This window comes from Pantherophis guttatus, chromosome 14, assembly GCF_059756535.1.
Source record: "Pantherophis guttatus breed Tessera chromosome 14, ASM5975653v1, whole genome shotgun sequence".
NCBI classification, from domain to species: domain Eukaryota; kingdom Metazoa; phylum Chordata; class Lepidosauria; order Squamata; family Colubridae; genus Pantherophis; species Pantherophis guttatus.
Genome location: NC_142076.1, coordinates 12,806,382 through 12,828,020, shown reverse-complemented (window position 1 = coordinate 12,828,020; position 21,639 = coordinate 12,806,382). Strand labels below are relative to the sequence as shown.

Here is a 21,639-nt window from a genome sequence, read left to right as displayed (position 1 = left end):
ACAATTGCCTTGCTTAGCAATGGAAATTTTGACTCCGTTGTGATTTTAAGTCAAGGACTACCTGTATAGACTCCAGGGGCATAATGGGAACTGATCTCTGCGTTCTGCTTTTTAATGCATGAAGTCACCAACTGTCCTCAGTCCTCAGTAATACAGTTAAGGAAGCTGAGCACATTTTAGTTCAAAGCAAGCAGGGACATGTTGAAATCTGAAATCTGCCTTTTAAGAATGCAAAAAACACACACAAAAAATATGTGGTTAATCAATGGCTTAACTTATATGTGGCCAGGTTATGCAACAAATCATAGTAAAATAAACAATTCTATGTTCTAGCCGCTATGGATGCCATTTTTTTCTACAGCTTTTAATCTGCAGTATTAAACACATAGCAGCATGCTACAAAGATATGCTCTCTACACAATAGCATGTTGTATAGGTGATAATTATATTTGCATATATTTCTTCTTAGAAATATGCAAGCATTTCCCCATCAAACCTGATTGAGGTCATGCTTTTGGAAGGAGGAAGAACTGTTAATGCATATTTTAATGTATGTACTATAATTTTTTAGATATTGGGGTCACAACAGGCAAAAACACACCAAAAAAGTCAGTGAAAGCATCAAGGAAGTTGGAACTCTGGCGAAAAACATCGGAAATGTGGCAAAATAAGTAAATAAATACAGATAATTCTGAACTTGCAACCATTTGTTTAACAGCCATTTCAAAGTTAGAACAGCACTGGAGGGGAAAATGAATTACGAATAACCCCTAATCATATTAAAGCATCTCCGCAGTCACATGCTCATACTATAGCTTCCCCATTGGTCACAAAAGGTGATCACATGACCCTAGGACACTGCAACTAACATAAATACCGTATTTTTCGGACTATAAGACATACTTTTTTGTCTCCCAAAAGGGGGCAAAAATGTCTGTGCGTCTTATAGACCAGGGGTCTCCAACCCTGGCAACTTTAAGACTTGTGGACCTCAACTCCCAGAATTCTGGCAGTTGAGGTCCACAAGTCTTAAAGTTGCCAAGGTTGGAGACCTCTGTTATAGACCGAATATTGCCGAAGCCCCGCCCACCCGCCTGCCATTTTTTGCCCTCCGAATGCCGTTTTCAAGGCTTTTTTGGCCCATTTGGGGGGCTTTTTTGGCCTTTTTGGGGGGCCTTTTTTGAGGCTTTTTGGGGCCATTTTCTTCCAGCCCGTTTTTTACAAATAAAATGGGCCAAAAAGAGTCCCCAAAACGGGGCCAAAAAAGTCTCAAAAATGGGTCAAAAAAAGCCCCGGAAAAAGGCCAAAAAAAGACTGGAAAAGGCCCAAAAAACCGCCTAAAAAAAGGGAGGCCAAAAACTTTTTTTTGTTTGTTTGTTTTCCTCTTCTAAATTTAGGTCCGTCTTATAGTCAGGTGCCTCTTATAGTCCAAAAAATACGGTACATGCCACTTGTTAAGCATCTGAATTTTGATCACATGATCATAGGGAGGCAACGGTTTTAAGTGTGAAAAACGGTCATAAATCACTTTTTCAGTGCCGTTATACCTTCCAACAGTCATTAAAGGAATGGTTGTACATCAAGGAATACCTGTATTGCCCATCCCATTAAGTGGGTACCAGATTGGACAAAGATGCCCACACAGCATGATGGAGTTAGGTTCATACTGGATCGATGTTGTTAGGTTCATCTTTTGGTTCCTAAATTTGGCTTCAGCACAAATCCCGAAAGCAGTTTTTTTTTTTTACCTTCTTATACAATAGACAGTTCCACCAGTTAACAGCAGTATGAGCAAAACGGAACCCAAGACCAAAAAAGCAATTTCCCAGGCTTGAAGTGAAGCTGTGGGAAAAGAGTAAAAATTATTATTATTATTATTATTTCCTAAAATTATTTGTACCCAGACAACACACTGTTTATTTAGCAATGGAATTTTTATATGCAATTTAAAAAAAGAGGAAAAAGGTATTATTAATATAAGGGCTAAGTTCATCCAGATTTTCTTTTAATGGTTTATGGAATCCATGTCAACTGTCTGACTAGTGCGCCCAAAACAAGAAAATACTTTCAGGAGCTTTGAATCCCCCCAAGTAAAACTGACAATCAGTCATAACACCGAAGTTCCCAAAAAATTAAAAATCAGAACGTTTTTGGGTATAATACGTACTGAGCTTTTCAGAATATTGCTTGGTGTGACTACCTCATTTCTGAATGAATAGTTTTGGTACAGAATAAAATGCCATGTATTTTAACACTCACGAGGAGGTTTCTAAATCTAGCTTATCTAAATCACATGACAGTTTATTTTCAATTCAGAGCACCGCAAAAAAAAAAAAAAAAGACCATGATTTGATCCTCAGAGTTTTCTCTATAAAATTTTACACTGAAAAAAAATCCATAAAAATAAACGATTAATTAGGATTGCAGCTACCAAATCTTTGGTCACTACCAGAGGTGGTATTCAGCCAGTTCAGACCGGTTTGGGTAAACCGGTAGTGGTGACCTGTGGGTGGCCCGCCCCCACCCACCCACCCACCCAGGTGCAATCCCGTTGTCAACTTGCAAAGCCTTCAAGTTGCCATGAGCAAGAGAGAGGGAGAACTGATGGAGCTGATTGATTTCCCTAATTGAAACTACATTCCACAGATGCTTTCTTACCGCAATCAGTAGGAGAGTGTTGGGTTTCACAGCCAGCCAAAGTGGTTAATTGGAGAATGTGATTTATGATATGGCCAGGGAAGAGGGGAGAGACAGGGTCATAGGGGAACGTAAATCTACGTGGGATTAGTTCTAACTGCATCCGAATAAATGACTGTATTTCTTTTGAAGTTTGGTTCGTGGCTCATGAATTCCTTAGGGCATCTTTCGGAAACTTCACACCTCTATTGTTGCCGTTGTGTTTTTGATGCTGCATGCATGTGTGGATGGCATGCACGAGCAAATTGCCATGTCGTTTGACATCGCACATATGCAGACAGCGCATGCGAGCGAATTGCCGTGTTTTGTGATGCGTGAACATTTCTGGTGCTGGGCGAATTGGTGGTAAAATTATGTGAAACCCACCTTTGGTCACTACCTGGCTAGCTCACCTTTAGGTATTGGTACCACTTCACTAGAAGATGAGCAGGGTGCGTTAGTTTTGAGGAATATCCCATCCACAGAAAATGGGTGGGAACTTAAGGAGAATTTCTGTTGCCATTGGATAAAGAGCTGCCGTTCTTCCAGTGATGTGGCCAGCATCCGACCAGACAGTTTCAATGTGTTATCAGAGCAGGTGAAAATCAGTTCTGTGGAAAGACAAGAAAGAGGGATAGTTAGTCAGGCTTGAAAGATCAGAATCGATGTAGTCCGTTCCCACCGAGAGGGTCTCCTCAGGGTGCCATCAGCCAAGTTATGTCGGCTGGCGACACCCAGGGGGAGGGCCTTCTCTGTGGGAGCCCCAACCCTGTGGAATGAACTGCCCCCGGAAATACGTAAGATCTCCGACCTCCGGGTGTTCCGCTGCGCACTGAAGACCCTGTTGTTCCGCCAGGCAGGGCTGTCAATATAATAATTTTAAATTGGGGTATTTTAATTTTTGGGGTTTTAAATCGGCCAAATCTATTTAATTATTTTAATTTTTAATTATTGTTGTGTCTTGTGTTTTTAAATTGGCTGTACACCGCCCTGAGTCCTTCGGGAGAAGGGTGGTATAGAAATAAAATTATTATTATTATTATTATTATTTCAGGACGTGGGGAAGATGAATGGTTAGAAAAGAAATATGGAGAAAAAATGATAGATAAATGAGGGAGATAATAGAAAGATAAACAATGGAGAGATTAAAAAAGAAATAGAAATCTAGATGATACCAGAGAAAATTGAAAAGGGGATGGTGGTGGAGAAAGAAGAGTATAAGAATAATTTACAATTATGATGATAATATTGATAGATAGAATAAATTTGAAAAGAAACTGGAAGAAAGTATATATGATTAGAATATAAGAACTGCTCGGATATCAAACAAGAAGAATATTACCTAACAAAGAAGATAGAAAGGAGAGGGGAGTAGAGGGTAGGAAGAGGAGAAGGAGTGAGAGGAAAGGAAGAAAGGGAAAAGGAGAGGAAGGAAGGATAGGGGACAGGAGTAGGAGAGGTCAGAAGGGGGAAAGAAAAGAGGAGTGGGGAAAAGGAAGGGGAAGTAGGGAGGGAAGAGAGGAGGAAGGAGAAAGTAGGAGAGGAGAGGAGGTTGGGAAGGGAAAGAAAGAAGAAGAAGGAGAAGGCTTGTTGTGAAAAGAGGGAAGAAAAGGTAGAAGAGCAACTCCGAATGTAATTAAAATGTCTTATTTTAATGCTTTCTTTAAGGAAAATATATACATATATGATTAATTATGTATAAGAAAATATACATTTTATATTATGTGTATAAAAAAAATAAAACTGAAAAAACTTTTCAAATATATATATATATGAGCGCATAAACAGAGACCTTGGTGAAATTAAAAAAAAAAAGATCAGGCCCACATCTCACAGTCCAATTAAACTGATGTGGTGTGTGATGGCTCAGTGGTTAAAGATGCTGAGCTTGTCAGCTGGAAAGCTGATAGCCCGGGTTCGAAACCCAAGCACCACACGACAGAGTGAGTTCCCATTACTTGCCCCAGTTCCTGCCCACCTGGCAGTTCTAAAGCATGCAAATGCGAGTAGATAAATAGGTACCACTTCATGGGAAGGTAACAGCTTTCCATGCACCTTTGGCATGTAGCCATGCTGGCCACATGACCACCAAAGCATCTTCAGACAACGCTGTCTCCCTTGGCTAGGAAACAGAGATGACTACTGTGTCCTAGAACTGGACACCACTGGAGAGGGGGAAACCTTTACCTTGATTGCCAAATTGCTAGACAATTTTAAAATGGAATGAAAAACACCGGCAATACAGTTATTCCCCATACAGAGAATAATTTCTCCTTTCTCATTAAAGATTACACAATGTGATAATTTTGATAGGAGCTCTGGGCACACCGCATTTTAGTCTGTTTAGGGAGAGCAGTTTCTGCATCCCTGCTTAAAACCAAAGGAGGAATATTTGTGTCCTTTCAGAATCTGTTAGATAGAAGCTTCCACCATCCTGACCATTTGGCTTTTCCGGCAGGGAACGATGGGCACAGATATATATTAAAATCTGGGCCACCACAGATTCCCCATCTTAGCTTGAAAAGTTCAGAAACAGAGGTGCAGATTGAAAGCAATAACATCATTTCCATTGGCTGTGATTTTTCTGGCATGAATGTATTGTCCCTAGAGATATCAATCAAGAAGCAATATCGATCAATATGACACTATTTTTATAAAAGTTGTGTCGGACACAAACCTTGCAGAGCGCAGAGAGAGATAGCGCACAAACAGCTGTCTTCCATGGATCTCACTAGCATCTGCTGGAAGTCAGCTTGTAGCTGTGGATTTTGAAGCCAGAAGGAACAGTCTACCAAGAGAAGAGCAGCCATCTTAAGCACCAGATTCTGGTGCTACATACAACATTTGTATATAAAAACAAAGAACAATGTAAAAACCGTACATTAAAAACGTATTTAAAAAAACAACCTTGGTGTAGTGATGAAAACATCAGGCTAGAGAATGGGAGATCATGAGTCCTAATCCTACTTTAGTCATGAAATTGGGCAACTCTGAGCCAGTCACTGTTCCTCAACTCCAAGAAGAAGGCAAGGGCAAATCAGCTCTGAAAAACGTTGCCAAGAAAACTGCAAGAACTAATGGTCCATACAGTCACTAGGAGTCAAACACTGATTTAAAGGCAAACAGGAAAAAAAAAAACCCACCCCACAGAAAACTAGTATGGGGTTTTGACATGATACCAATGATACCAAGACTCTATTTCTTGGTTGTGTCTGCAGCAGGTGATAGCATCATGCTTCCTTCTAGGAAAAGTACCAAGGTTTCAAGAATGACATGTGGCAATTCTTCCAAGCTGAGAATTGTTTTACTCCCATAGACAAAAAACTTGCAACACTGAGAATTCTACTATCTGCATTGACAATGTATTCTGGGTACTATTAGGGAGATGCTGTCTTCACTGCTGCCTCTTTCTCTCACACATGATATCTGGGCTGCTTCTTACTCCTCTGGAATGCACTCCCTCCCTTCTGGAAATCCAGCCTACATCCAGCTCCTCCCTACATTCATGTGTGGACTTCAACTCCCAGAATCCCTCAGCCACCATGTGTGGATTTCAACTCCCAGAATTCCTCAGTCACTATGTGTGGACTTCAACTCCCAGAATCCCTCAGCCACCATGTGTGGATTTCAACTCCCAGAATTCCTCAGTCGCTATGTGTGGACTTCAACTCCCAGAATCCCTCAGCCGCCATGTGTGGATTTCAACTCCCAGAATCCCTCAGTCGCCATGTGTGGACTTCAACTCTCAGAATTCCTCCATCACCATGTGTCAGGCCCCAAACCAGGAATAACATGTGGTGATTCTTCCAGGCTGAGGTCTTTATTGTTTCACACCTATAGACAACATCTTGCCAGACTGAAGACTATACTGTCTGCATCTACATCTGGGAAGTGTTGAGGAGAGGCTGTCTTCACCCTCTTTCTCTCACACAGGATATCTGGACTGCATTGCCTCTTACTCCACTGGACTGCAGCCCTCCCTCCTCAGGATTTGCCTCCTCACCACATTCCATCACACAAGGGATGGCCTCAGTCTTTCCAGTTGCACGCGAGACAAAAAATACCACTTACTAGGTATCCATAGGCACATTCCAAGATCCAAGGACAGAGATTCTTGAGGACAGCTGTTCTCCATGCCTGGGGTGGGGTTGGAGATGAGAAAGGTTTCCTTACAAAAAGGGCAGTAACTCAATGACCAGATTCTGCAAAAACACAAACACAAAACATTTGTACAAGGAAAACATTACACGTGGACCAAACATTTATAGGCAGATATCACAAGGATGGTTCTAGGAAACAATTTCAATAGATGCGATTAAGACACTGGGCTTGTAGACCGGAAGGTTGGCAGTTCGAGACCCAAGCACCATATGATGGAGTGACCCCGTATTCTGGCCCAGCTCCTGCCCACTTAGCAGTTCAAAAGCAGGCAAATGCGAGTAGATAAATAGGTACCACTTCAGTGGGACAATAATAGCATTCTGTGCACCTCAGAATATATACCATATTTTTCAGAGTATAAGACACACTCCCCGCCCCAAAAGAGGGTGAAAATTTGGGTGCATCTTATACATTGAATGAAGCCAAAAACACAAGGCACAGTGGAGTCGATGGTCTGTGGCAATTCCTGCAGCCTGGAACAGCTGATTGGGGGTATTCCGGGAAGCCCACCAATCAGCTGCTGGTGCTGAATCAGGCTGCAATAATGTGCTGAAGCTGACCTGGCTGTTCGCTATTTGCTGCAAGGACGTGTCAGAGTTTGCAGCAGCAATCACATCCAGAAAGCACCCACAAGTAACGGATTCAGCAGGATTCAGTAACTTCTCTTTATATATACACATGAAGTAAATATACAATACCAAAAGCAGGTTTTCCAACATGGTAGTAAATACAAGTAAAACACAAGCAGAGGAGAGGAGTTTCAGTTTCAGTTTTCGTTTCACAGATCAGCACCGCATGCAGCTTTAGTACAGAACAGTTGAGCTAAGCCATGCCCAGGCTCCTTGCTGTCTCCTTGTTGCTCACACAGCAAATACTGTTTCAGTTTCCAAACAGCCCTCAACTCTCTCACACACTGACAGGACGCTAGCCAGATTAATACCGATAGATGCTGGTAGGCAGAGACAGATTTTTTTTTTCTTATTTTCCTCCCCAAAAACTAAGGTGCGTCTTATACTCCGGAGCGCCTTATACTCCGAAAAATACGGTTGTTGTGCTGGCGACATGACCCTGGAAATTTCTTCAAACAACGCTGGTTCCCTTGGCTAGGAAATAAAGATGAGTACCACCTCTAGAGTTGGACACAACTGGATGGAGGTAACGTTTATCTTACCTTTACCTTTAATGGTATGTGAGAATGACCTTGGGAGAAGTAGTAAGAGCTGCAGACAATAGTTGCACAAGAGGCAACCGAGCCCACAGAAGAAATGTGGGTGTGGCAAAGTCTCAGAAGGGACCCTCCCTAGTTTTTACAGAAAGAAATGCAGAATAGGAGTAGAAGTAACAAAACTCTGTAAGAATACAAGATGCTCACCTTTCTCTTTTCCCAGATATAGAGGGTATTTGAGAGACCACCCCAGGGTTCCATGTCAAACTGTCTTCTAGTTTCTCAGCAATATTTAGAGTGCCATATGGAAGTCGTACTTTACGGCTGAAGAGGGCTACTGTTAGAGTCTCCTGCTTCGGGAATGGGTGATTCCAGAGAGTGGGTATCACCAACTGCTCTGGAAAGTAACAGGATAAAGTTTAATGAAGGACCAGCATTAAAAAAAAAAAAAGCAGTAAAGTATTTATTTAAGAAAATGTACATGATGACCTCCCAATTCACTCTAAGTGACTCCAGGTGGCTTATAAAGATTAAAACCTCATATATAAATAAATATATAAAATCTCATATAAAAACAATAAACAGTAATTACTGTTTAGGAGAACGCAAGAGAATTGGTCCGACAATGCATTTCTGAACAGCTTCAAACAGAACTGATTTTAAAATTTTCCCCTGTCAACAAATCTGTGATTTTGCAGAAATATGTGAGAATAACATGTCAGAAGTTGAAAAAATAAGATATGGTGGAAAATGATTATAAGTGATTTTATGATAAAGATGAATGAATAGAATTTGTCTACACTGAATCCTAACAGATAGAAATGTGAAAATAAGTAATTTGACAATATTATAAAGTTTGATAACAATGTAAATTAAAATGAACATTTAAAATGCTAATTGTATAGAAAATGTTGAAATCATGAAAATGACTTTTTTTTGCAAAGAAGAAGAAATAGAACATGTTTGTGATAAGCCATAACAGATGGAAAGGTGAAAATAAGTAATTTAATCATATTATTAATTTTGATAACAATGCAAATTAAGGTGAATTTTTTACGGTTAATGATTGGGAAAAAGGAATTAGAGAGACACTTCCGGAAATGAAGAAAGATTGTAAACAACTGGAGCAATTGTAATTGAGAAGAATTATAAGGCGTAAAGTGATGTTATTCTAATATAAAATTGAAAATGATAAAAAAATAATGGGGGAAAAAATTAATATGGCAGAAGTTGAAATAATAAGATATGGAGAAAAATGATAAATTTATGATAAAGGATTACACGAAAGATGAATATTGGAAAAAATGGAAAAATTAAGAAATATTATAATGATGATTTTTATTATGTATAAGATGTATAAGATATGACACTCCGTTCATAAAATATGTATGATGAAAGAATTTTTTTTTAATAAAACTTGTCTAAAAAGAAAAAAAATTAAACCTGTGATTTTGCTAACTTTTTATACATACTTGGTACTGGTTACTCACTTCTGTATTCAACCCATGTCCATTTTGCACCCATAATTATCATGTTTTCTCCCTCATGCACACTTTTCAAGTACCTGATTCTGCATTTAATAGACTTTTCACAATGTCCACTTCTTCAGTGGCATAGTATCTCCATTGTTAAACCTTTTCCACTAGCTACTCTTTTCCTTCTTTCAACTCAGTAAAATGTAAAGCTTTGATTTAACGGATCCCGGAAAAAAAACTGACAAAATCTTTACAACATCCTTCCGTGAATAGATAAAACCCCACCCACTGTTTTACGCATGGATAACATGCCCCAAATAAATAAAACACAACATGTTTTATGCACGACAAAAATATGCATGACAGTTCCCATTCTAAAGCACAAATACAGGTAGTCCTTGACTTAAGACCGCAACTGAGCCCAACATTTCAGTTGCTAAGCGAGACAGGTGTTAAGCGAGTTTTTCTCCTTTTGTGACCTTTCTTGCCACCGTTGTTAAGTGAATCACTGTAGTTGTTAACTTAGCAAAATGGTTGTTAAATGAATCTGGCTTCTCCGTGGACTTTGCTGGTCAGGTCGCAAAAGGCGATCACTGCAACCGTCATAAATATGAATCAGTTGCCAAGAGTCCGAATTTTGATCACGTGACCATGGGGATGCTGCAATGGTCGTAAGTATGAAAACCAATCATAAGTCACTTATTTTCAGAGCCATAACTTCGTACAGTCACTAAATGAATGGTTGTAAGTCAAGGTCTACCTGGAAAGAGGCTTCTGGGAAGATATCTATGGAGATTCTCAGTCCTCCAGGTCATGGCTGTCTCAAAGGTGCTTCTTTTTCAAGAGGCAACTGGACTTTCTGGTTTTTCTTTGAAGACGTTTTGCTTCTCATCTAAGAAGCTTCTTCAACTCCGACTGGATGGTGGGGAATGGAAGGATTTTATACTCCTTGCAGACAGCTGGTTATCTGCATTCTTTTAGCGGGTCATTGAGGACACAGATAAACCTCCAAGTTCTTCAACGATCCTCTAAAATTTCTGGGCATTTATATCTCCGAGGACCTCTCATGGACGATGAATGCTAACATGCTTGTGAAGAAGGCACAGAAGAGGCTGTACTTCCTGAGAATGCTCAGGAAGATCAATCTATCTCAGCATCTACTTCTGTCCTACTATCGCAGCACCATTGAGAGTGTCCTGACATACGGCATTCTTGCATCGTACAAGAGCAGCTCTGTAGCAGACAGAAAAGCTCTACAGAGAATCATTAAAACTGCCCAGAATATCATCGGACTCCAGCTACCAGCCCTGGATGACATCTTCGCATCTCGCTGTTTGAGGAAGTTGCACAACATTCTCAGAGACTCTTCCCATCCTGCTCACAATCTTTTTGGAGTGTTGCCTTCTGGCAGAAGATACAGAACAATGAAAACTCGGACCATGTGTCTTCTGAATAGTTTTTATCCCAGAGCTATAATTGCACTCAACAATGAACTAAAGGGCCACCATCAGTGAGCTGTTGGACAGCATTACTTGGTCTGTTGTGTGGATGTTTGGGTGGTTTAGGGGTGGGGAATTGTGGTGGTGGGGTGTCTGGGGATTGTCATGTGTGTTGGGCTTGGTCTCTCGGTGTTATGTGAATTTCGCTGTATGGGTATAGTGCAGGGGTGGGTTCTAATTTTTTTTACTACCGGTTCTGTGGGCGTGGCTTATTTTGTGGGTGTGGTTTGGAGGTCATGTGACTAGGTGGGCGTGGCTAGCTGGTCAGAGTCATTTCTGGAAGGTCCTCGCACTTACAACCAGTCCTCGCACTTACAACCCGACTCATTTGTTTGCTTTTAACACTGATCAGCTGTAGGACGGCCCTTTGAAGCCCCGCGGCAAGAGTTTAAACAGTTTTTTTCCCTCTAGTCATCAGCTGGGACTCAGGAGGCAGCAATAGATTGGGGGTGGGACCAAATAAAAGGTAAGAATAACGTGGGGGGGTGGGAGGGCGGGGGGGAGAACCGGTTCGGTGACGTCATATCGTCACCGCTACCGGCTCGGCCGAACCGGACCGAACCGGGAGAAACCCACCACTGGTATACTGTGTATATACGTACAATGACTATATATAAAAGGATGCAAATGACCAGCTGTCTGCAAGGAATACAAATCCTTCCATTCCCCACCATCCAGCCAGAGCTGAAGAAGCTTCTTGGATGAGAAAGCTGAAACGTCTTCAAAGAGAAACCAGAAAGTCCAGTTGCCTCTTGAAAAAAAGCACCTTTGAATCTTCTAGGAAGAGTTTATTAGGACCAGCAACATACCATGAGTCTGATCACTTTGGGACACTTGTCCTGGCATGACGACAAAAAGGCCTTCGCTTCCAAATTTGCCTTGCAGGTGGATGCTCTTGTAAGGCCGGTTATGGTTTCCGAAGAAATGCAAAGTGTATTTTTTCAAGCTGTCTCCGGGCTTCCCTTTCAGCTCAATGAACTTGTATAGAAGTGAGTCGTTGGCCAGGCCCACTTCGTTGATGACGGCCGAAGAATTGTGGATCCCCTGTCTGGTGAGATTCAAGTTGAAGGACACGCAAGAGTTTTCCCGAAGAGGCGTTATTTCAGTCACCTGGGAGATGGGCAGAAAATATATGAATCTGCAACGTTCATTTCTTTTAAAGTTCATTTTTACATTTCTAACAGCTTTCTCCCACCCACCCCCAACTAGCTACTCTGCTGTAGAGTTATTTTCGAAGCTTAGCCTTGGAGAAAAACATCCAAGGGCAGGGATTTATTTTATTCAATTATCCCCTGTTTCAAGGCCAGCCAACTCTTTGGAAACTCCGGAGAGTTTAGAGGTAAAATGAGAACAATAATTTATTTATTTATTTACTTACTTACTTACTTACTTACTTACTTACTTACTTACTTACTTACTTACTTACTTATTTATTAATCAAATTTCTATACCACCCTACTTCCGAAGGACTCAGGGCGGTGAACAGCCAAGATAAAATACAGATAATACAAATATTAAAAGTCCCTTAAAATTATTAAATATTTTGGCCGAAACACAGATTAAAACACCCAATTTATAAGATCAAACGAATTAAAAAATTTAAAAGAGGAGAAAATATAGAATGTATTTAAAATAGAATAATATAGAAAAAGAAATTGTAACTAAGCAGAAGAACAAAACACCTGATTGTAAACCAAACATAACTATGAAAACCATGCCGTTCAAAGCCTGGGAGAACAAACAGGTTTTTATAGTTTCCTGAACATCATAAGAATGGGAGATGCATGAATAACATTGGGGAGGGTGGTCCGCAGAAAATTTATTTGCATTTTTTATACTGCACTAAATCAGGGGTCCTCAAACTACGGCCCCTGGGCTGTATACGTGCAATGAATGTTTGTGTTGCTGCAGAGAGTCTCCCCCTTCGGGGTCTTTTTGTGTAGGTCAGAGGGGGGCAGAAATTCCGACTTGGGGTCTGCTTCAGCCTCCTGGTGTGGGGCTTTGGGCAAAGGCTGGAGGGAAGTGCCGCTGGTGGCAAAGAGCCGGAGGACCTTGTTCCAGTGGGACTGCATCATGGCCTGGAACTGGCTGACCATCTCAGCCCGCTGAGCCTCCAGATGCTGGCACCTGGCCTTGCACTCCTGCAGGTCTTCCCTCTGCTTGGAAAGCCTATGCTCCTAGTCCTCAGTGAGGTGCTTCTGCTGAGCCTCCTTCTCGGTCAGATCCAATTTGAACTGAGTCAGCTGTTTTACCAACTCTTTCTCATGCTCCAGCAACTGCTTCCTATTGGGGCCCAAAGGAGCCCAGGTGGGCAGACGAGGATTGGCGAGTAGAGGCTGGCAAGGTGCCCCTCAATGTGAGTGGCCATCGAGTTGGCCACGCCCACCCAGTCACATGACCACCTTGCCACGCCCACCCAGCCATTCATTAGGCAGATCATATTAGTGGTCCGCGGGATTTAAAATTATGAATTTAGTGGTCCTTGGGGTCCGAAAGGTTGATGATCCCTGAGCCAGATGTTTCTGAGAATTTCACTAGTGCATAATAAGAATCCCCTTTAACCTAATTCTCGGGTTTGGTGACACATTATTTCTGAATGTCAGCACAATCAAAACATTAGTGGAATAAAACTCAAAGTCTAATTCAGCCCACATCCTGTTTCCTTCTGGAAAACCCCGTTAGGAGGATCTACCCTCAATAACCTCTAAGATCGTCCCACCGCCATCAGCTGTGGTTCAAGTTGATGAACGACTTGATTTTGCCCGAACGGTGATGAGCAAAATCACCGTTCGAGCGATTTCGAGCAAATCATCTTTTGCTTGAACGCAGAAGAGCGGGAGTTGGGAGGGTGGTCAGATATCATGTGGCTGCAGCTAACCTCTCCATGGGCTGCTCAATAAGGTTTTCAGCAGGGGTTGCTCCAACCTTGGCCACTTCAAGACTCCCAGAATTCCCCAGCCAGGCATGAAGTTGAAGTCCACAAATCTTAAAGTTGCCAAGTTTTGAGATCCCCAGTTTACATCATAGCAATAGCCCTTAAGACTTATATATCGCTTCATGGTTCTTTTACAGCCCTCTCTAAGCGATGTACAGAGTCAGCCTCTTGCCCCCAACAATCTGGGTCCTCATTTTACCCACCTCGGAAGGACGGAAGGCTGAGTCAACCTTGAGCCGATTAGGATCGAACTGCTGACAGTGGGCAGAGTTAGCCTGCAATACTGCATTCTAACTACTGCGCCACAAGGGCTCCTAATAGCAATAGCACTTAGACTTACATATTGCTTCACAGTGCTTTCCAGCCCTCTCTAAGCGGTTTACAGAGTCAGCCTCTTGCCCCCAACAATCTGGGTCCTCATTTTACCCACCTCGGAAGGATGGAAGGCTGAGTCAACCTTGAGACCTGGTGAGATTCGATCTGCCAAATTGCAGGCAGCCGGCAGTCAGCAGAAGTAGCCTGCAATACTGCACTCTAACCCAGGGGTGAAATCTGACAGGTTCTGGAGAACTGGTAGCGGAAATTTTGAGCAGTTCGGAGAACCGGTAGTGGAAATGTTGAGTAGTTCAGAGAACCCGCAAATACCACCTCTGGCTGGCCCCAGAGTGGGGTGGGAATGGAGATTTTGCAATATCCTTCCCCCAGGAGTAGGGAGGGAATGGGGATTTTGCAGTATCCTTCCCCTGGAGTGGGGTGGAAATGGGGATTTTGCAGTATCCTTCCCCTGGAGTGGGGTGGGAATGGGGATTTTGCAGTATCCTTCCCCCGCCATGCCCACCAAGCCACGTCCACAGAACCAGTAGTAAAAAAAATTGGATTTCACCACTGCTCTCACCACTGCTCCTCATAACACACATCATAACATATATCATTAGCTGAGTCAATTATGGTTGACTCACCCAACTACGCTAAAGCAAATTAGGGCTTGTTGCGTTAGATAAACGGTAACCAAGATAGAGTTAAAAAAAAAAAAGCAGAAATGGACTGTTGGCTGATCTCTGTGGCACCTCCTACTCAACACTTCAGCCATTTTACCTGGAAACTCTTAGGATCTCTGGGCTTCAGGCTGAGACATCGGCTGATGGACTCGTCTTCGGTGCTATGAGAGTCATTTTCATGGAGGACATGCTGCCCAGGAGTGAGAAGAGCCACGAGCTTGTCAGCTTTTTCTGCACCCCGGGCTCTGTACACTACAGCATCAACCAGCCCATCGACAGTCACCTGCATGTTGTTTTTATAGACAGGGTTGGCATTGTGGTAGAGCCCCACGGCGTCGACGCCATTTTGGATGGTAGTATCTGGCAAAAGAAGCGAGGGCTTGGGGGTGACTCCACCACTCCCTACAAGGAAGTAGCCCCGCTCGTTGGTTGAGTAGCCTGTCAGATTCAAGACCTTGTAAGCTAAGTTGTTCTTGCCGTTGTACAGAACAAGCCAGTAATTCTCGAGTGGAAACGGTGCTTGTCCTGGGTAGAACAGCTCAATGTATTCCGTGTCTTCCCGAGAGCCAGGATTGTCTGCGTTCACTTCGTTGATAAGCAACTCCAGGGCTGGAGTTGGAGATTCTCCGGTTGTCCGTGGTTCTTCTGAAGTTACATCTACAATGAACCAAATAGAATAGAATAGAATTCTTTATTGGCCAAGTGTGATTGGACACACAAGGAATTTATCTTTGGTGATAAGCTCTCAGTGTACATAAAAGAAAAGATATGTTCATCAAGAATCATAAGGTACAGCACTTAATGATAGTCATAGGGTACAAATAAGCAATCAAATCATACTAGGAAACGATCAATTTCAATATAAATCGTAAGGATACAAGCAACAAGGTTACAGTCATAAGTGGGAGGAGATGGGTGATAGGAACAATGAGAAGATTAATAGTAATAGTAATGCAGACTTAGTGAATAGTTTGACAGTGTTGAGGGAATTATTTGTTTAGCAGAGTGATGGCGTTCAGGAAAAAACTGTCCTTGTGTCTAGTTGTTCTGGTGTGCAGTGCTCTATAGCGTCTTTTTGAGGGTAGGAGTTGAAACAATTTATGTCCAGGATGCGAGGGGTCTGTAAATATTTTCACAGCCCTCTTGTCTCGTCACTTCAGACTGAACATACAAACATTTTATTCTAGGGTGAACACCTAATGTTTCTTTCCTGATCACTGAAGAGAAAAAGGGGGTTTACAAGTAGTCAGCATATGACCATTCATTTAGCAAGCATCCAAAGTTACGACGGCGCTGAAAAAAAGTGAATCACAACCAATCCTCACAATTATGACCGTTGCAGAATCCCTGCGGTCACATGATCAAAATTTGGGCACTTGGCAATCCAGTATATATTTGCGACAATTGCAGTGTCCCTTGGTCATGTGATCGCCATTCTGGCCAGAGGATGAAATTCACTTACCTTCCCTACCGGTTCGCAAATGTACTTGCACACGTCGTTGTCCATGCGTGAGCAAAGCCTTCTGCACATGCGCAGAGGCTTAAAATCATCGCAAAAAAGCAACATCATGACGTCCACACGGATAGGCAGAGCCTCCCGCAGCCGCTGCTACCGATTCGCCCGAACTGGATAGAACTGGCTGAATTTCACCCCTGATGCTGGCAGGGGAATTCTGGGAATTGAAGTCCACCCACTTTCAAGCTGCCAAAGGCTGAGAAACCCTAACTTATCTTAAGGCCTTGGTAGTACAGTGGTAGTACAGTGGTCTAAAGCACCCTGTTATTAAGACCAGCTGCCTGCAATTACTGCAGGTTCGAATCTCGCCAGGCTCAAGGTTGACTCAGCCTTCCATCCTTTCTAAGGTAGGTAAATTGAGGACCCAGTTTGTGGGGGCAATAAGCTGACTTTGTATAAATATACAAAAGTATGAAGGCTATTGCTTAGTGCATTGTAAGCCGCCCTGAGTCTCCGGAGAAGGGCGGCATAAAATCAAATTTAAAAAAAAAAGGCCAAGCAATTCTCGTGCCACCACAAAATGGTGAATGGTGAATGCTTGTGCTCTGGGGCCAGGGAAGGGGAGCTAAAAATCCCGGAATTTGCACTCCGTTGTGTTCTCCTCTCCATCGCACTACTGTACCTGGAGGTGTGTCTGTCCCATCTGCATTGCTTGAACAAGTCTTAATCATTATGCTGAGGTTTCCAAAATGAAACCGTTCTTCACTCTTCTCCAAGACTGAGAGGGCCTGTAACTCAAGGACCAGCTGCTCTGTTGACCGGGCACTCATGAGGGCGGTGAAAATCAATTCTCTGCCTTCACAGGTTAAAATGGGATCTGTCACGAGAGGAGCGAAATATCACTGTTGGTTCTCAATCTGTACAAATTTCTTTCCCAAATACTTTCAAAGTAAAATGTACCACATGGCTTACCTTTGAAATAGGCTGGGGAAAAACTGCAGTTGCATCGTTTCTCCAGGGACTGGGCCAAAACTCTCTGCATCGTGCTTTCGTCCTGAGGTTTTTGTTGGCAATCTTAAGGTACAAAAGACACAGAAGAAAGATAAACGGAAGAGACAGAGAAGATATAAGGTTTCTATCTCCCATTTGGTTTTGCTTAATGCATTTACAGCCTTCCCTCTCAGGTGCAAAGGATCAGGACCATACATTAAGTTGCAGTGAACAGAATGTGCATTAACAGAATCTTGCAAGTCTGAAAATTAGAATAGAGTAGAGAATAGAGAATAGAGAATATAACAGAACAGAACAGAACAGAATAGAATATGAAGTAAAGTAGAGTAGAGTAGAGTAGAATATGGAATAGAATAGAATAGAATAGAATAGAATAGAATAGAATAGAATAGAATAGAATAGAATAGAATAAGAATTGAATAGAACAGAATATGAAGTAGAGTAGAGTAGAGTAGAATATGGAATAGAATAGAATAGAATAGAATAGAATAGAATAGAATAGAATAGAATAGAATATGGAGTAGAGTAGAGTAGAGTAGAGTAGAATAGAATAGAATATGGAGTAGAGTAGAGTAGATAAGAATAGAACAGAACAGAACAGAACAGAACAGAACAGAACAGAATAGAATAAAATAGAATATGGAGTAGAGTAGAGTAGAATAGAATGTGGAGTAGAACAGAAGAGAACAACTTTCTTGTCACTTTGAATGTCACTTTGATTTCTATTCTAAATCTTCCACGGTCTCTTTTACAGCCTGAGAAACTAGGGAGGGTCCTTTCTGAACCCCTTGCCCCATCCCTTATCCAGCTGAGGGCTATGCTGTCTCTTTTCTAACTGTTTCCTTGGCAGCATCTTTTGGCTTCTTCCCCCCACCCTCACCCCCCGAGGCCTTTCCCACTAACTTATTACAGTAATTTGGTGCAATCCCATGCTTCAATTCACCAGTTCACCCCACTGTCCCCAGGTAGCGCTTACCTGTTACTTGAAAACAAAAGGAAACCTTTTGGCTAAAGCGCATCTTTGGGCAGTCGTTGAATTGCAAAGGTGTGGGCTTGGCGAGGGCGTAAGAGGAGGAATCACGGGAGACGGAGCAGCAGAGGCACCGGCTGACAGAGGCACCATCCGCTTGGGATCTGATGAAAATTATCAGAGGGGAAGAGAAAGGTCCATAATTAATCAAAGGGAAAGGCCGGAAGAGAATATGAGAAGCAGAGAAATGGCCAAAGCGATTTTAATACAGGTAGTCCTCGACTTACAACAGGTCATTTAGCGACCGTTTAAAGTTACAACAGCATTTTAAAAAGTGGCTCATGACCATTTTTCACACTTACGACAATTGTAGCATCACCATGGTCACATGACCAAAACTCAGAGGCTTGGCAAGAGATTCATATTTATGACGGTTGCAGTGTCCTTGGGTCAAATAATCCCCCAACAAGCCAAGTCCATGGGGAAGCCAAATTCACTTAACAACCATGTTCCTTACTTAAAAAATGCAGTGATTCACTTAACAACTGTGGCAAGGAAAGTCATAAAACAGAGCAAAATTCACTTAACCAAGGTCTCACTTAGCAAACAAGAAGTTTGGGCTCCATTGTGGTCGTACGTCGAGGACTACCTCTAGTTTATCTTCTGCAAAATGGGAGAGGGAGATGCTTTTCTAAATGGAATGTGCCAGGCCTCATGGCAGCTACAAGTAGTCCTTAAGTTACGACCGCAATCAAACCCAAAATTTCTGTTGTTAAGTGAGACATTTGTTAAGTGAGTTTTGCCCCATTTTACGAACTCCTTTGACTCATTTGTTAAGTGAGTCACTGCAGTTGATAAGTTCCGTAACCCGGTCGTTAAGCGAATCTGGCTTCTCCCTTGATTTTGCTTGTCGCAAAAGGGGATCGCGTGACCTTGGGGCACAGCAACTGTCATAAATAGGAACCAGCTGCCAAGCATTTGAATTCTGATCACCGTGGGGATGTTGCAAAGGTCATAACTTTGAAAAAACGGTCCCGTGTCAACATTTTTTCAGAGCCGCTGTAACTTTGAACGGTCACTAAATGAGCTGTCGCACGTCGAGCGCTACCTGTGCCTGTATTCTCGATCAGTCTGCTCCCTTCTCTACCCAAGAAATGGCTGAGAATCACCTTGTGGTTTTTAAGGGGAGGCATTGAGCCAATAGGTAAATCAGACTGTTGAGTAGATCAAATGTAGAAACTCCCTAGAGGTATTCCTGATTGTTGTTGCTTTGCCATAAATGCAGGGGTGGGCATCAGATCCTTTAGCAACAGGTTCGCTGCCCCCTTGCTGGGTGGGCGTGGCCATGGTGGGTGTGGCCTAGTTGGCCGCCTGCACCACAGCGGTGTGTGTGTATGTTTTTTGCCCTCCCCAGGCTCTGGAGGCTTTTCTCGAGCCTCTGAGAGGGCGAAAACTGCTTCCCTCGGGGTCTGGGGGCCCTCCAGAGGCCAGAAACAGGCCCTTTTTCGGACTCCTGGAACCTCTGGTAGGCCTGTTTTTCACCCTCCCAGATCCTCCGCGCGGCTCCTGCACTTACCTGGAATGATGAACGGGCCGCGTAGAGACTCCTGGGAAAGGTGGGGTCGGAGGGGCAGGGCAGGGTGGGCGTGGCCAGCCAGGGGTGGCATTTGGGAGTTCGCTGAACCCCAGCGATCCTTGGCTAGAAGATCGCCCGAATCCTGCCGAACCCCCAGGAGCCCACCCCTACATAAATGCATATTTCACCTCATTTTCTATCTAGACCTAAAATTTGGGAATCTGTTTTCGGCATGACCCAGGTTTTCTTCTGCCAAGGGTTCACAGGACATTTTGGCTTGCATCTCGCTTCCTTACTGTTTGCTCACGTAGAAGGGAGGCTTCCCAGGGGTCAAGATATCCAGCAGCTCCGAATCCATCTGTTCCACTGTTGTGTACACCAAGGCATCCAGAAGAGCTGGTGTCGACGTGACACTGGAGCCCACCACAAAGTTTCTGATGGTCCCGCCGTACAGGGCAACGGCGTTGGTGCCTGCTTTGAGAAGGGGAGTGCTGGAATTCTGGAGGGAAGTGAAGTTCTGAAAGTGAGCTGCGCCCCCTAAAAGAAAGAGAAAACTTTAATGTAGCATTTTTAAAGGAAGCCTGTATAGGTACAGGACAGGTAGTCCTCGACATACAACCACAATGGAGCCCGACATTTCTGTTGTTAAGCGAGACATTCATTAAGTGAGTTTTGCCCCATTTTACAACTTTTCTTGCCACAGTTGTTAAGGGAATCACAGCACTTGTTAGATACACAGTGTCACTCCATCTTCCCTGAGTCTTCACACCGCCCGGTTTCGAGTCAACGTTTGGGGCTCGGGACCCTAGATAGCACCCCATTATCCGGGGAGCTGGTCTGTTGTTTTAAAGCAGATTCAGGTTAATGTCAGGGTTTCAAGTAACACCCCCAACGAAAGAAAACTCCAAGGCTTGAGTTTCCTCAAAGTTCCATTTTATTAGAGATTTTATATTGGCACATCTGGGAAAACCCGAATCTGAAAGTTTCAAGGTTTTCCCCACCCAAAGGAAAGTCCAAGTCCCTGCCCAACACCCACAAGTCCATCACATGGTCTAATCAAAGCACCGTCCCAACTGGAGATGCCTTCCAGTCACACCCCTCCAGGTGCTGGGCAAGATGGCCTTGACTTCTTGAGAAAGGAATGTTATGATGACTATATATCACCCATGCTCCATAAAATCCCCCCTCCCAGTTTCCCACAGTAGTAAACATGGCAGGCCTGAAGGCCTAATGCAAAAGATGGCTTCCAGGCCTGACACACAGTTGTTAAATTAATCTGGCTTCCCCCATTGGCTCTGCTGGATGGAAGACCCCTAACCAGGTCGCAAAGGACAATCACATGACCCCGGGGCACTGTGACAGTTGTAACTGCAAGGACTGGTCGCAAATACATTTTTTAAGTAACTTTCAACGGTTGTGAGGTCAACCTGTATGCCCATCGCTGAGAATTCTGGGAGCTGAAGTTTATACTTCTAGAGAGCAGCCAGGTCAGGGAAGAAGTGCCTGATGGTTTCAAATGTGAGGTTTTTTTTCAAGAGGCCACTGGACTTTCTGGTTTTTCTTGGAAGACGTTTCGCTTTTCATCCAAGAAGCTTCTTCAGCTCTGACTGGATGGTGGGGAATGGAAGGATTTACACTCCTTGCAGAGAATGCAAATGTCCAGCTGTCTGTGAGGAATATAAATCAGTGGTGGGGTTGTCCCCGGTTCGCACCGGTT

General features: G+C 43.1%; 1 protein-coding gene across 3 annotated transcripts in view; it reads right to left on the bottom strand.

The window, feature by feature from the left end:
• Positions 1–21,639, bottom strand: part of LOC117673117 (uncharacterized) — a 38,094-nt gene that overhangs the window by 3,364 nt on the left and 13,091 nt on the right. For all 3 annotated transcript variants that reach the window (XM_060692936.2, XM_060692938.2, XM_034430286.3), the window contains exons 4-14: positions 20,219–20,459; positions 18,353–18,510; positions 17,338–17,439; positions 17,048–17,242; positions 15,007–15,566; positions 11,786–12,086; positions 8,210–8,399; positions 6,748–6,878; positions 5,354–5,464; positions 3,090–3,287; positions 1,749–1,842 (exon numbers count right to left, since the gene is read on the bottom strand). In XM_060692936.2, the coding sequence (XP_060548919.1) occupies positions 1,749–1,842; positions 3,090–3,287; positions 5,354–5,464; positions 6,748–6,878; positions 8,210–8,399; positions 11,786–12,086; positions 15,007–15,566; positions 17,048–17,242; positions 17,338–17,439; positions 18,353–18,510; positions 20,219–20,459 (2,281 nt within the window). The remainder of the gene's footprint in view (positions 1–1,748; positions 1,843–3,089; positions 3,288–5,353; positions 5,465–6,747; positions 6,879–8,209; positions 8,400–11,785; positions 12,087–15,006; positions 15,567–17,047; positions 17,243–17,337; positions 17,440–18,352; positions 18,511–20,218; positions 20,460–21,639) is intronic.